We start from the raw sequence: 16716 nt of genomic DNA, 5'->3' as shown, positions 1-16716 counted from the left end.
CAAAACAATTGTATGAGAGACGTGCATATACAGACATTAATTACATTACAACACATTGTCTTTTGGATTTGGAAGCGTTTTTCTTTTTACCTTTTTTGATTGGTTCAGCTGAAATAAACAATATAATATTAGTGAATTTTTTTTTCCAAATATGTACTTTTTATCACAATATTGTATATCGACAATTATGCCAAAGTACTACCATGCTTTAATTTATAATATATTATTTGCGAATCTTAGATGGTTCCAATAAATAGTAATAATTCTCAATAAAAAAAAATGTTTTTTTAATATCTTACCTGGCATTGAAGGGGGAGGAATGGGCTCTTCAAGTCTGAAAACATAATTTATAAATTGGCATGGTGATGTCAAAGATGATATAAAAGCACATGGTGAACCTTTCATCGATTATTATAATATAAATGTTAAATTGAAAGGGAATCGAGACAGATTCAACTACATTAAATTCACAGACAAAATATAAACACATTGAATAAGTAAACGCTCGCGTTCAGTTCATGTCATGTACATATATAAATCGCAGCAATGCATATTAAAAAGGACACACGCACTAGTTACATAGTGATGTTTAATATCACAACCAACCTGGGACGGCCTGTAATTTGGGGCGTTTCTGGAGGCATACGGTGGAGACTTCGAGAAATATTCACACCATTCGCAGACTCTAATACGACGCTCTCATCGGCCAACACTTCCATATAATGAGGATCTTCAGAGTAATCATTCTCAAAATTATCTATCGATAAAAATAGAAATAATATATATATATATATATATATATATATATATATATATATATATATATATATATATATATATATATATATATATATATATATATATTAATTTTAATATTATTATTTATAATTATAAATGCAGGTCACAAGTGGTGGAGTTAGCATACATTTTTCTTTGAATTTAAATATGAACGCAGAGATGAAGATATAAAACATAGAATGAAATTTAAAAAATGAAGTACTTTTAGAAGATAAAGTGTTTTTCAATTTTATGATATGTATAAAGAATTATAATGATTATAGACCATCGTCAATGGTTACAAAATAATATTGTAAATGGTATAGGCTATCATTCATTTGTTTTAGGCGAATACAGTTCTTTGGGCACATCGTGAGGAGACCAGGACAGTTTGGAACAATTGATCGTTATTGGAATGAGGGAAGCAGAAGGACAAACGAGGACGATCCCCAACAAGATGGTCAAGGCTGCTACTAGGAAAACTGTAATCGAGTTAATGTGAGCTGCGGGGTGTCGAGAGGGCTAGAGGATCATGACGGGCCGTATTATGGATGTTAGAAGACGGGAAAGTCACGACCCTCAGACATGAGGAAAATGACCGGAATGAAGAAGGAAGAAATGGTATAGAGGTGGTCGACAATTTCGCCGACAATTCGCTTGAATGTTAGGAATGCACGATTGGAGAGGCTGTCATTTGACAATGGTTGACCAAACGTCAACAATGATGTTGACAAGTTTTAGTTGAGCATTACCAAATAAATTACTTGTAACCTGTAAAATTTTTAATTAAATGCGTACGAATAGATTGCTGTTCGCAGAATCTAAAATAGAAAAAAACGAAACTGATTATAAACCTGTTATGCATAATCGTATTATATTATGCATGCAAATTGATACTTACGCTGAGCGTAGTGGTAATTTGGGAGCTTTGGTATGCTTTTTAGGCTTTTTGTGATTCTCGGAATTCGAATGTTTAGAGCTTTTCATGTTGTGAATCGGTTCCATGTATTGTGGATCATTATTATCCATATTTTCAGATAATCCAACATCGTTTGAATACTTATTCGAGTTATTTCCGCCTGTAATAAACAATAATTATAATGTAATTCTCATCACTAGACTGCTGATAGAAACAGTGCTTTTTCCAGGAATCGGGGCGGTTCGACTCTATTTACAAAGCTAGAGTACAAAAAAAAAGGTCAGGTGAACCTTTTACAACAATTGAACAATAGCATTTACAACAATTGAACAATAAACGTGGTGAAAGGTTAAAAGATTGGAGAGAAACAAACCGCGAACAAGATCTCGAGGTACACTGTAAGTATCTGGAACTACAACACTATGTGTTTTTTGATGTCGATTGGCTCGCTCGTATTCCTATAAAGAAAAAAGTTTCAATGTCAAAACAATTATTCATTTAATAAAATCATATATAAAAATGATTCGTGTTGAAACCTTTTCTTGCAGGATCTGAGCTAATATGAGATCTCTAGATTCAATCTCTTCACTACCGCTTTCAAGATTACGCGCCATTTCCTATAAAAGATTAGTGAAATATAATAACAAATAAAATAAACATAAGATCATATAAACATGCGAAAGAAATCCATTATTAGTTTGAAATTTAATATGACATGAAATAAACAAAATGTATAAAGCTAACAGCATCCTTTTCTTCCTGCAGCAATCTCTCTTTTTCTTTTATTAGAACGTCACTTGGCTCTCCTAAAGCTCTTCCAATCTCTGTAAGTTCTTCGAAACACTCATCAAATGACGACGACGACGCTTCCATGTTGTTAGATAATACTTTACTTCTCTGCATCGTTAAGAAAATATGATTATAAAATTTTCTCTATTCAAAATGAGAAAAGCGTACAATTGAAATATACTCACAATACTTTCCTCTGGATGCGAATGCCGCTGATTTGAACTTCTCTTGCTGCTCTTTGTCGCTTTGCTACTAGAGGCTACGGGTTCCGAAAATTCGTTTATCACGCCGTTAATAGAAGATCCGTGTTTATGACTAACGTTTGAATTAACAATATTCTAAAAATTAAGTCAAACGTTTAATACCAACATCAGAACTTTATTATTTTGAAGATACGTACATAATATACAAAACATGATACCTTTGGAGTTTTCGAGGCTTTTCTGGACGAATTCTTTTTAGATTCGTGAGATAAGACGCTGTGCAATTCTCTGGCTAATTTGGCGTCGTCATCAACTCTGAAATGCAAACACATAAAGATAAAGAATCGAACAGAACAAACTGGTTTATTATACATTTATCTTACATAATTTAGAGTAAGAAATAGTGTGCATTGACTCACCAGAAAATGAATCCTGAGATAGCAAAAATAATAAAATTATAATTAATAATTCGATAACATTTATATAATAAATACCATATAGCTTGATGTCTGTTATAATTACATCTTTAATAGCAATTAGCTTTTATAGTAATTTAATCAATTGAATATTATAACTGGTGAAATACGCAAGTATCGTTTTTCACTCGATTTTTATTTCATATCAATAAATGAGAGTAAAAAAATAGGAAACGGAGGAAACAATCGGTTTTGGCCACAACTCATCAAATAACAATTCAACGATTTTATTGATAATTTAATTTAAATTCATGATTTTTATAAAAAAAATATTAAATTTAAATTTATTAGTGAATAATATTTTACTATATTATAATAAAATTGGAAACTCTGGTTGATGCATACTATCGGCAAATATTAGTGATTATTACAGTGAGATAGGAGTTGAGATCAACCGACATTTCAAGAAAAAGAGGTCAAATTATCTCATAATTATAAAATTTCGTGTATCGATAAAGTAAAAACTTACAACTGCTGTCTTATTTGTTGTTCGATACGTGCTATGTTGTCTTGCTTCGCTTGAACTGCAGCCGCTGTCGGGAAGTCTTCTCTTATCTGTTCGTTCCGATTTCTATTGTCATTCAGATGATGGACGACTGAAAGCATACAAAACACGAAAACATTTCAATACCTATATGCACATACAGAGATAAAAGATAATTTAAATGTATAAATACTCACTTTCATCATCTTGCACCCGCCGTGCGAATTGTTCGTCTGTACGAACTATCCACTCTCGACGAACTAAAACAATAACACATTTGCAATAAATACGTATCTCTTGAATTTGAAATAATATTTATTTGTTATAATTTGTATCACTGTTACAATATTATGTGTGTATAATAATATAATTAGCGAATGAACATGAATATTCTAATTATATTTTATTACATACACAAATCACATATGTGCCATGACAAGAATAATTACCATGACAATAAGGCGACACATATGGTTAGATTATTTTTGTACATAAGTACTGACAATTTTTCAAACATAATACAAACAATACAATAAAGACATCTATGGAAAATCAACTAAATTTTTGATACACAGCAACTTTGCAAGAAATACATTATGTAGGTAGCATTTAATAAGATTCAACAAGTTCAAGATGCTAATAACTCGAATTTGCGAGAAACTGAGGGAGGATATCGATTCATTGGATCTGTCACAATAGCACTGAGCAACAACAAAAATGACCAGAGCGGAGACTAACCAATCTTTACTAAATTTGACCCACTTAATTCGAATATGATAATGCTTTTTGTTGGTTGGCGATCGTTTACGAGATATGAGCGTTTAAAAAAATGCACGATTTTTACAGTTTTTTGGCTTTTGCGGTCTTTAACTCAAAATCTAGTATTGCTGTGCTCAAAGTGAGTATTGGAAGCAATAGTCAGATGTTTTTCCTATTGATTGTGATATTTCATTGCTTTAAAATACTTATATATATTTTTTTTCATTTATTTGACAAATTTTTTATTTCACCACGTTTATAAGGATTGGTTTTCTATCTCAATATTTTTCTTTTTTGACTGAACGTACTAACTCAAACGGTAATTGCAATTTGAATGCTTTCGTTGTGTATACGGTTGTAACACGAAATGTGTTGGGTGCAAGCGAGATGGCATGTAGTCCGACCGCTGTACTCTGTGAGGTGGATTACTCGCCAGCATCACATTTGTCCGGGACTCAAGCCCACAACCTCTCTACTGGTATGCAATAGCTCTACCAGTGCACTATGCTGTGGCTATTTGTATAATACACCAATAGTAATAATCATAATTAAATTGTTCCCAAATATTAAGGTCCAGTGCACTCAAAGAAGTATGGAACACTGTATGTTTGGCATAATAAGGAGAGATAGAGAACGGAATGCGTGGGTTAGAAGAACGGATTATAGATAAACGAAAAAGTACTCGAAAGACAGCCGAGAGAATGTAAAGGGGTGCAAGAAAGGATGCAGAGGAGATGGATGGATGAAATCAGAAAAGTGTGTGGTGCTGGTTTGATGTATTTAAACATAGCTATGTACATACATACACAACTTTCAGGTTTTATATATATATATATATATATATATATATATATATATATATATATATATATATATATATTTTACAGTGAAACTGTTATTGTCATTGTCATGAAATTATAATTTCACTGACTCAAGCAGTGGATATCACAATAGAACTACAAATTCACTTGTCAATGTTAGTGAATTTGTAATTCGAATTACAACGTACTACCGACTCTAATAACCAAACCGTAAATAAATAAAACCAACCCTAACTTAACCAAACCGTAAATTAATAAACCCAACCCTAACCTAACCTAACCTTAAACAAATAAATGTTGGGTTATAATGCGTTTGGTTACGCATCCAGTCCCACACATGCGGCATCAAAAAAGCCGAATCTAAGCAAATAGTGGACCATGAGGAGAGTGGGAATGGACAGGAGAATGGGTTGCGGGGAGGGCGTGTGAGAGCGAGTTCCGCATCGGAGGGGGGATGGAGATGAGCGGGGTGGTGACGTGGGGCGACGCGATTCGTATCGCGACACACTATCATGCAACTGTCGAAAATTATAATTTCACTAATTGGGGCCATTAAAAATGTAATTGAATACGATTTCACTGAAACGTCAGTGAAATTATAATTACACTAACATATACATAAAACCTAGTTAAATCGAAATCTAATAAACAGAAAACTTGGTTGAATCGAACCACCATAAAAGTCTGTTCATACCTAGTCGGCACGAACCGACTTCAGCAGGTATCCGGCCGTACGAAAAGTATTCTTTGGTACATTTTGTATGGGTATGTTCATTTCAACCGTCACGTTTACGCCACGGCAGGCTTACAGCAGTACCCGACATTTCCTGTTCATACCTTACAGTAACCTATAAAACCTTTTAGGGCTGCGCCCCCCTGCACCCCCTTCGGGGCCCCATGCGGCTGAGCTCCATAAGGCTGCACCCCATAAGGCTACGCCCCCTTCGGGGCCCCATGCGGCTGAGCCTCATAAGACTGCGCCCCCTTTCGGGGCCCCATGGGGCTGTGCCCCAAGAGGCTGCGCCCCATAAGGCTGCGCCCCATAAGGCTTCGGGGCCCCATGGGGCTGCGCCCCCTGTGCCGCCCCTGGCGGGGCTCCATGGGACTACACCCCTTGCGCCCCCGCTGGGGTGAATCCATTGAATCGAAAAAAAACAAATCGGCGCCTATGAATCGAAAACAAAAAAAAATCGAATCAAGTGTTCGATGACGTCACCGATCTACAGACGACGAACCAACGAACCAAGGATACATATATATATACAAAGTCTCTTTCCAAATTATATATAGAAGAAGAAGAAGAAGATAGATAAAATCGAAATTACGAATTATTATTATTAAGAGGTTTTTTCACAGTAATCTTCCCAGACATGCGTATGGAAGTTTGGGCGACAAGTCTGTAGCGCGGCTGTCTTCCATACAATTCCTGAACTTTGCACGGGATTTTCAGGCTTATATGCGCCTATTTCAACTGTTTTAGGCTGGCCGCGCACTAGGCAGCCAGGCTGCCGCAGCCAAAATATTGAGCAGCCAGTTTCGGCAGCCAGAGTTGACGGCTAGTAGTCACCTGAAGGGTGACTCCGTCAAGCGATATGGACGTAGAAGAAATAATTCTTTACCTCTTGTTTCGTAAGAAACGCAAAGCAAAGAGAAGATTTTGGATTCATCCTCTTCTTCTGGAACGACACTCAAAAGGCTTATTTAATAATTATTTTATGGATCTTCGTAACCACGAAGAACGTTTTTTTAACTTTACAAGAATGTCAGTGAAATCGTTTGATAACCTCTTGAACAAAATAAGAAATTCAATTACGGGTACTAATACTCGTATGCGAGCTTGTATAATTCCAGAAGAAAAATTGATAATTACTTTGAGGTGAGTACATAAATCAAATATATTTTGTTTATTTTTAGAAGCATTTATTTTTTTATTTTTTACATTTCTTGGAATGATTCTGATTCCCGAAACAAGTCAAGTATTTCAGTATTCTGAGTATCTGATACATTTGTATCGGTTGGTGATAACCGCTCATTATATGCCATAGTACGATTGCGATATTGCCCACTGCTGAAGGTTTCCTGTTCATGGTTTGGCTGTGTCGAGTATTGGCGATATTGCCCATTAACTGAAGTTTCTGCTCCATAATTCGATCGTGTCGTATATCTTCGGCTATATGTTGCTGGTTCATTATCAGCATAGCCTTGGCGAAACAGACCAAATTGCGAATGCTGAGTTTCCATAGGTTGCGGTTGTGCTCTTTGTATGACGTCCATTATCTCCATTCTGGCAAATAAATAGAGAATTCATTCTTTTCATTTTCTGCTAAGCTTTCCTCACACATTGTATTTGTGATTTCTTCCCATCTTCGTATTTTCACATTCCGATCACTATATTCTTCTGAAGACATATCCCATATTGCCTTACGATTTTCGATTTCTCGAATTAGTTTCTCTGTATCGAAACTCGTTTTCAAAAATAAGTTAAAACTAGTTTCGGAGCGTAAAATACTTCTGGCTGCTACGACAAGTGCGCGGAGACTGAAGGCAGCCACATACTAGCCTGTCAGTTCTACCTTGCACGCAAAAATTAAAAAAGGATTTGGCTAAGCAACAATATTATTATCCCCATCAGCGACAATCCTCAGCATTGAGATAACGACGGAGAAAATATTTTGATAAAATAAAACATGTTATAAGCAGTCTTAGGCGGACGAATGCGCCTTTTATTAAAAAAAAAGCTGACTGCTTATAACTATACACCGGATAGTCACGGTGCATTTTCTAGGAATCGGAACGGTTTAGTTCTATTTACAAAGCTAGAGTCCAACAAAAAAAACGTTCGGCGAACCTTTAACAATGCAATGAACAATACACAGCACCCTCTGGGTCCGTTTTTTTCAAGACGGCACCTTGGTTATCCGGCCTTTACTTATAACTAAAGGGCGGATAGGGAGCGTGCTTTTTCCAGGAATCGGGGCGGTTTGGCTCTATTCACAAAGCTAGAATGCAAGAAAAAAGGTTCGGCAAACCTTTAACAAAGCACGGCGAGCAATTTACAATGAACGGCACGCTAAGGGTCCACTCACTAATTATAGCATGCCGCGAGCATTTCGCCAAACTGCTCTCATGAATGTTTCTCGTGACCTCACACCAAACCATATTCACAAAACACCAGCGGGACCTTTCCAAGCATTTTGCAGAGCCTTGGTTGCAAGTTATTGGTTTTATAAATACTCATCAGCTAAATACACTCATTCTAGCACTTAAGATGCTTTTTAATCCCCGAAGAGTATTATTGTTTTGGCTGAAATCAGATCTATTCTTGCATAGTGGGCCGAAGGGGTGATAATTCTATGCTAAATCTGAATGAGGATTATGCAGTAAATTCCAATGGAAGTCGCGAACAGTATCTATTACCAAAACATCAATGTGCTGGCGAGTATTGTCCTGGTGAAAACATACAAAAACTTACATTGCTGTTTTGACAAAGGAAATGATTCAAGACCTCCGGTGGAATGTTATACCAAATCCTCAATCTGTGTTGATACAATCAAGATTGAAAGATTTTAGTATTACTGGTCTTACCCTAATAGTATACTGGTTTAGTATACTATTAGGAAAGAGTACTCACGGCGATCTATTTTTTTCTATAAAACATGAATCATAATCTACCAATATGCAGGGGGGGGGGGATAATAATTTTTTATATGACATTTATTAAACATTTCAGTAGAAAAATATAATAGTAAATACTACATCAGATGAAATATTATTAATAAGATCGTTAACTGAATGGGCAGCTGGTATATATTCTTTAGAGGTAATTAATATGCATTATCAGATATTGTAATGCGATCTAGTCGACGCAGTGCTTCCCAGAAGAACAGTTTTTCTTATCAGCAAATTTGTGCCTTTGGAAATAAAAAGTTGGCGATATTTGAACATTTGCAAATGGGGTTTAATTCCAGATATGGTGGTCTTATATTTTAATATCGCTCACTAGCGCTGACCCAACATTACACGTGAAATTAAACTCCATTTGTGAATGTTCAAATATCGCCAACTTTGTATTTTCTATTGTACGAATTTGCTGATAACAGTAACAATATCCTACTGGAAGCGCTGAATCGACTGGATCGCATTACAATATCTGTGCATATTAATTCAATAAATAAGCATATTAATTTGCTGTAGCTTCACACTTGTGGTGACTCTCCTCCACTGAAGACCTCTGAATACCTCCGAAGAAGCACCCCACGAGTTTGAAGACTGTTACTTTGGCGATCAACGATGTCCGACACATCCGAAATAATCGATGTGGAAACAATTGACGATGAGGTGAGCCTCTTTCAATATGTCTTCTAACGAAACTGCAGTATCATTTAACTGATTTCAACTCGTCAGTAGATCCGGTTTTAAACTTCTATTGAGCCACTGAATCTTGGTCTTCCGCCCTGCGCAACGTGTCTAAAGCATTTATCTTCACCCAATCATCATCGGAGGATTGTATCATTCCATAACATCCCTCTTATACATTTTCAATATTTTTCTTTCAAAAGCTTCTATCCTGTTACACATTGACTATATAAGGCCGGCGATTTACTAGTAAAATATTCATGAGCTATCCTCCTAGTGGCTCTAATGTGACAAAATCATTTAATTTTGTCAGACTCGAACCACATCATTGATGCTTTTCGTAGACTTGTAGAAAGCTCGCGAGCATTTGGCAAACACCTTTTAATATTTATTTCTCGTGACGTTACAACCGATAATTTATGATGTCACACCAAACCATTTTCGCGATCCACTGGCAGTGGTGTGATGTCTCTGAGCATTTTGCAGAACCTCCGCTGCAAATTTCCGGTTTTATACATACATATGTACGTATTTCTCAAGAAAATACACATGAATATTTGTCGAAACTTGTTTTTGCGCTCAGGGAGCTTCTTAATTAATCCCTGAATATAGGGATCTCATATAAAACGTCTGGATGACACCACACAAGGGTATAGGGTATATACGCTAGGCTTTAATTTTATCCCACACTTCGGTCTGACCATTTGAGGTGGTGTCGTTTATCATTTTCTTGCCCACTATCGTTGACTCAGCACGGTATGTGGAATTAAACCCCATTTGCGAATGTTCAAATATCGCCAACTTTGTATTTCCAAAGGCACAAATTTGCTGATAAGAAAAACTGTTCTACTGGGAAGCGCTGCGTCTACTAGATCATATTACAATAACTGATAATGCATATTAATTTAATAAAGAAGCATATTAATTTGCTGTAACTTCACTCCTGCGGTGGCTCTCCTCATACGAAGACTTCTGAAGAAGCATTCCCCACAAGTTTGAAGCCTGTTACTTCGGTGATCAACGATGTCTGACACATCCGAAATAATCGATGTGGAAACAATTGACGATGAGGTGAGCCTCTTTCAATATGTCTTCTTTGAAAAGTGCGGTATCATTTAGCTGATTTCAACTGGTTAGTAGCTCGTCACATCCGGTTTTAAACTTTTATTGAGCCACTGTATCTTGGTCTTCCTTCTTGCGCAATGTATCTTCACGATGTCTTTCTCAATCGAAATAATCTTGTATAATTAATATGTAATAATTTGTCTTTTAACGGAATTGCATTGTCATTTAAACGATTTCAACTGATCGGTAGCTCGTTTGAATCTGGTTTTAAACTTTTATTGAAACACTGAATCTTGGGTCTTTTTGCCTAAGCAATGTGTCTAAAGCATTTTCTTAGTTTTATAGTTGCTTAGATATTCACCCAATAATCGGAGGACTGTGTCATTCCATGCTATCCCTCTTATATATTTTCAACATATTTCTTTCAAAAGCTTCTATCCTGATACACATTGGCTGTGTAAGGTCGGTGACTCACTTGTAACATGCTCGTAAGCTTTTATCCTAGTGGTTCAAATGTGTACAGCCAAACTGTAACAAAATCATCAAACTGTGTCGGAATAGAACTGCAATGATGCTATTCTACACTGGTAAAATGCCCGCAAGCATTCAACAAAGACATTCTCATATTTAATCTTCGCGACGATACAGCTGAACATTTATGATATCGCAACAAACTATTTTTGAGGTCCACCGGCGGTGTGATGCCTATAAGCATTTTGCTGAGCGTCAGCTACAAATTTTCAGTTTTATACATACATTTTATTTATCAAACTATCGAAGGTTTCACCACTGGCGGTCCACGGTCCAATATTGGAACGTGGACCATTGGAAGCGAACCAATATTTCAATTTCGAAGATATTCGTCGCAAAGAAAAATATGTTAGCGACGCATTCTCCAGTTTTTTGGATATGTGGCGAGGAGAGAAGACAGCAGCCTGGAAAAGCTTGTTGTGGTTGGTGCCGTAGAGAGGAAGAGAAGAAGAGGAAGATCTTCTATACAGTGAACAGATCAAATCAGGTCAGCTCTCGGCTGTTCTGTCGTCGATACTGTTTCCAGAGAAGATTGGAAAAGACTCGTTAACCATACCCCAGATTATGGACCTTACGGATGTCACGATCCTCAGTATTGAGAGACCAACTATGAAGAGAGAAAAATCTAGACATTATATGCATTTTATATATCTCCTTAATAGTAAGACAAAATTTGACAAGAGATTTAAATACTTTGAATGAAAAAATTGAATCAGACGAGGACTTGAGAATCCGCATCGAGATGGCTAGAACAGCATTCATCAAACATTCATTAATCGGCATTTACAAACAAGTATCTCAATCTTCGTATACGTTTGAGATTCGCGAAAGGCTATGCATGGGCAGTGCTACTATATGGATGACTCTGAAGACCAGCATGATCAGCCGCATCAAAGCTTTTGAGATGTTGGTCTACAGGCGTATGCTGAAAATCCCATGGACCAAAAAAGTCACCAATGAAGCTCTCCTCGGCGTGATAGTGAGAGGCAGGAAACTTATTTCGGTCATCAAGCAGGGAAGGATGGATTAATACGCGGACACATAATACGGGGTCCAAAATACGAATTTCTCTGTTTGATAACTGTGGGAAAAATAGAAGGTAGAAAATGGATTGGCAGGAAGAAGTTATATGGGCTTCGAAAAATGCGCATGTGAACCGATATGAGCGCCGAACAACTGTTACGAGCCGCTGAAGACCGATGCGGATATCTGCAAATCATCGACAAGGTGGTCTCCAATGTCCGGATGCGGACAAGGCACGAAGAAGAAGAAGGTTATAGGGGAGTATCCGAGCATTGTATACACACAATAAAAAAAATACAAAGCCGTTACATGAATAGCCTATAAGTGTCACAAAAAGTTCAAGTAAGGTGACAAAAGGTACGCAACATTTCAACGAACAATACTGATAAAAATCGAAAACGCTTTTCCCAAATAATTTTATTTTCGCTACTCAGTATTGGTGAATCACAAACGAATGATCCAGAATGCTCACACAGTATACACCTCTCACTAAAATGAGTGAAAAACAACACTATACAGTTTGACGTTTCCGTTTATGGTTTAAGTGACATTCTTTAAGATTGTATTGAAAATTCGGAAAATTGTATTGAACCCCATTTTAAACTACACTATGTAAGTAATGAATATATATACATTCTATTTTGTTTCCGAGCCAATGTCTGGATTAATCATGGCGCCTAAGTATTCGATTTGGGCAGTTCGACTTGCTTAATTATTTGTCCGTGCACTCTCAGAATGAGTGCGTTGTCTTTTCCTTGCTTATTATCAGTTTTTTTTTTATTAATATCGATGTCAAAGAGCATGAGCGAAAGCATACAACTCTGTTACATCCCTTGACAAATTTCTATATTTTCGGTTTCCATGTCTTCAGACCTTCACGAGAACAGATTGATTCAAATATAGGTTCTTCAAAAGGGCAATATCCCTTCCATCTATCCCTCTTTGTTTTAATGCATTGATTATTTAATTATGTTTCACTTTATCGAATGCTTCTTCGAAATCGATGAAACTAACGTATATCCTCTTCCCGAATTCCCTACATTTTTGAAGGACCACATTCCAGCAGAACAACACTTCTCTTATTCTTATTTAAATAACATTTCCTTCAGCCATTATATTATACAGATGAAGTATAAAATAATAAAAAAAAAAAACGTTATTTTTGATAAATTGCGATTTCTTAAATTACTTTGCCTAGACTTTTCCATTTCTGTGTGTGCGAAATTCTCAACCTGTTTTTGTTAATTAAAATTTGACGCTAGTATTTATATTTTGAATCAATTTCAACATCAAGATCTATTGCTTATTAATTCCATTATTTATTTGTCTTCTTTTAACCACTTAATCGCCACGCGTTTGTAGAAACCGATTCGATTATTTTATTATGTGTTTAGTGCCAACCCTTGACACTACCTCTTGAATATATAACAATGAAAAATATTGACTTTTTTCAAGTTTTATATATATATATATATATATATATTTTTTTTTTTGGACATAGTCTGGGCCTGGGTAGAGCTTGTCGTTCTGTTGCCATTCTTTGATCTTTTCATTTGTAATAATATAATTCCCAAAATAAAGGACAATTTTAGAAAATGAATAAATCTAAATATGTACAGAGCCGCGAAATAAGGGACGTGTAGTCACCGCATGCATATCGTATATTTTGTATACGAAAATAAGCTCACACAATGACTCTTCTGGTTGACAGTGTCGAGGTGAACTTTCAACAGAGAGAAACTTTTCGAGTTTCACTAGATGGAAAAAATGGAGTCGTTGTCGAGAATACTTTCGGCACAAATGAATTGACACGAAAATAAGTCAAAACGGTGAAAATGTTTGCACACATTCACACACACACACGTAGTCACACATTCACACACACTCATTGTATGTGCATAGGAGTTCGCTCTGAATCATATGATCGGAATGCGAGTGTCGGACGCGAATAATGAGTGTAGAGTGCGTTTAGCAAAAGTTGTAGGCGAGGGGTTAGGGGGAGTTAATGGGGTTATACCTTCGTGGACGCGGCCGGTGGCGACATCGCCCACCTCGGGGGGTTCGTCGGGGCGCAGGCTCGCCGCCATGGCCGCGTCTTCGTCGCTTCCCTCTCCGGGGCGGTCTGGACCAGCGACGAAAGTCGAATTTCCGCCAAAAGTTCGATTCGCACCGGAGAGTAACATAGACAACAGTAATACACGCAAACGCCGCGCGCACACTAGCGTCAACAGCCCCGACGAGTTTGACAAGTGACATATTTTCGCCAGTGTTATGCTGCGTACGGACCAAACCAACGACGATTTTGGTCCAACGATTTAACCAGCAGGATAAAACCAGTAGCGTACAAAATATCGAAATAAAAATTAAATTTAAAAATTGAAATTAAATATCAAAATTAAAAATATTATTATTATATTAAAATTAAATTCAAATATCAAAATAAAATTATAATCAATATATTAAAATTAAAATAAAATATTGAAAGTTAAAACAGAACATGCCCAATTTAAATAAATTTTCGAGATTGAGCTAAAATTAGATCATCAACAATCACATACAGGTAATCCTCGACTTTTGTTTGTCGAAGATGTTTTGACTTACGTAGATACGCACTAAGATCGAAAAAAAATCAAAGAATTATTATTTTTACTTCCCCGTAATGCGCAGTTACTGAGAATATATCATGTGTTAGTATGGGTGACCGAGTGATGGTTTCAACCAGACACGTTGTCGGTTTATCAAAGGAAATTTTTTTGTCTTCAATTGTTTCTCTCGTCGAAATAAATCAAATAATTAAATCCATCTCAGAGGTAAAATTTATCGGATAATGTGTGATTATTAATTTTATTTCGACGAAAGAAAAAAAAAACCCTTTGACAAATCACCGACATTTTTTTTGTTAAATATTTCATCGACGGCGAAACACATTGGTGTATCGTGACGACTTATAAGAAACAATAACAAAGTTTTTTTCGCTCGTAATTATAATATTTCTCTGGTTGTAATGCGCATCGTCGTAATTCAAAACATTATTGTAATTCAAAACATCAACGATGGTCTAATTTTAGCTCAATCTCACTCGTTAGCTTAATTTTGATATTTAATTTCAATTTTTTTATTTAATTTTTATTTCGATATTTTGTACGCTACTGGTTTTAAAAGTTGGCCCAAAGTCGTCGTTGGTTTGGTGCGTACGGACCATTATGTACGTTAAAATTATCCAGCACTTATGACTAAAGCCCGGACCCAGAGGGTGCCGTGTATTGCTCAAATGTTTTAAATGCATTGTTAAAGGTTTGCCGAACAATGAGCGGCACCTTGGCTATCCTACCTCTACTTATGACTAGACGGTAAACGGACTACTAGTCACATGTGAACCAGTCACAAGACAACCGGTCGCTCTAGATCGGTCACACGTGATCACCCGTCACACTAAAATTGGTCACACCCGAAAATTAGTCATGAAAAAACTGGTCACGCCGAAAAATTCGACCAATTTTTAATTTTTGGGTGTGACCAGTTTTTTCGTGACCAATTTTCGGGTGTGACCAGTCTTCTGGTGACCAGTTTTAGGGTGTGACCAGTTTTAGTGTGACGGGTGATCACGTGTGACCGATCTAGAGCGACCGGTTGTTCTGTGACCGGTTCACATTTGACTAGTAATCACCGAACCGACTAAACACCGGATAGACACCGTGCTTTTTCCAGGAATCGGGGCTGTTTAGCTCTATTTACAAAGCTAGAGTCCAAAAAAAAAAACGTTCAGCGAACCTTTAACTAAAAAAAAAACAGCAAATTCAATATGATTTTCTTTTCAGCCCATTTCCTCCCAAATTTTGCCGTCCAATTCTTGGTATGCACAACTCGTAGCTGAATTGGTAATTATATTATATTTAAATATGTAATAATTATTAGTTGTCGATACATTATTAAGCCCTTTTTTAATACAAATACTATTAAAAATATCATCCCAAATACCACCACGTCCAGTAATTGTTGATTTAGGCACATATGTACATGAGTAATGTCTCGTATAAAAATCAACAATTCAATATTATTCTTTTTTTTAGATGATCCCTGATTATGAATCACTAAATTCTTCCTTATCAGACGAAGAAGCACCGCGGGAGGTAATAACACATTATACTCAAATGGGTATTATCTCACTAAAAAAAACAGCAAATTCAATATGATTTTCTTTTCAGCCCATTTCCTCCCAAATTTTGCCGTCCAATTCTTGGTATGCACAACTCGCAGCAGAACTGGTAATTATATTATATTTAAATATGTAATAATTATTATTTTTATTTTTTTATTTTACATATATACCAGGAAGGCCTTACAGGTAAATCCCAATGCGCCTTCCTGGCCAATTACAAATACAAATGCAGCATTTTTATTATAAGTCGTTGAATTGCGAGACACTGAAAAAACTCGCAAATTAACGAGACATCTATGAATTGTACATAAATTTTTATTGTACATCAATCAAATTTCAAATAATGGTGACATA

General features: G+C 36.2%; 1 protein-coding gene across 1 annotated transcript; it reads right to left on the bottom strand.

Annotated features, from left to right (window-relative positions):
- Nucleotides 1-97: 97 nt before the first annotated feature.
- Nucleotides 98-14475, bottom strand: LOC143922039 (uncharacterized). Its single transcript, XM_077445320.1, has 12 exons — nucleotides 14221-14475; nucleotides 3846-3908; nucleotides 3634-3760; nucleotides 2907-3003; nucleotides 2671-2823; nucleotides 2441-2593; nucleotides 2233-2313; nucleotides 2070-2154; nucleotides 1679-1856; nucleotides 1576-1598; nucleotides 607-757; nucleotides 98-334 (listed from the first exon to the last, which is right to left on the bottom strand). The coding sequence occupies exons 1-12, from the start codon at nucleotides 14384-14386 to the stop codon at nucleotides 214-216; spliced, it is 1398 nt and encodes a 465-aa protein (XP_077301446.1). The 5' UTR covers nucleotides 14387-14475; the 3' UTR covers nucleotides 98-213.
- Nucleotides 14476-16716: the final 2241 nt, after the last annotated feature.

Source organism: Arctopsyche grandis, chromosome 2, assembly GCF_051622035.1.
Source record: "Arctopsyche grandis isolate Sample6627 chromosome 2, ASM5162203v2, whole genome shotgun sequence".
Lineage (NCBI taxonomy): Eukaryota > Metazoa > Arthropoda > Insecta > Trichoptera > Hydropsychidae > Arctopsyche > Arctopsyche grandis.
Note: the sequence above shows the minus strand (reverse complement) of the source record. Positions and strands in the feature narration are given on the sequence as shown.

Bases quoted from the DNA above. Each gene is read 5' to 3' on its own strand.
- LOC143922039 (XM_077445320.1), bottom strand. From the start codon at position 14,386: ATGTTACTCTCCGGTGCGAATCGAACTTTTGGCGGAAATTCGACTTTC. The intron at 2,314-2,440 runs GTTAGCTTTATA...AATCTTTTATAG, and splicing joins TGCAGGAAGAAAAGGATGCT to GAAATGGCGCGTAATCTTGA. The intron at 758-1,575 runs GTACGCATTTAA...TTTTATCGATAG, and splicing joins CTGCGAACAGCAATCTATTC to ATAATTTTGAGAATGATTAC.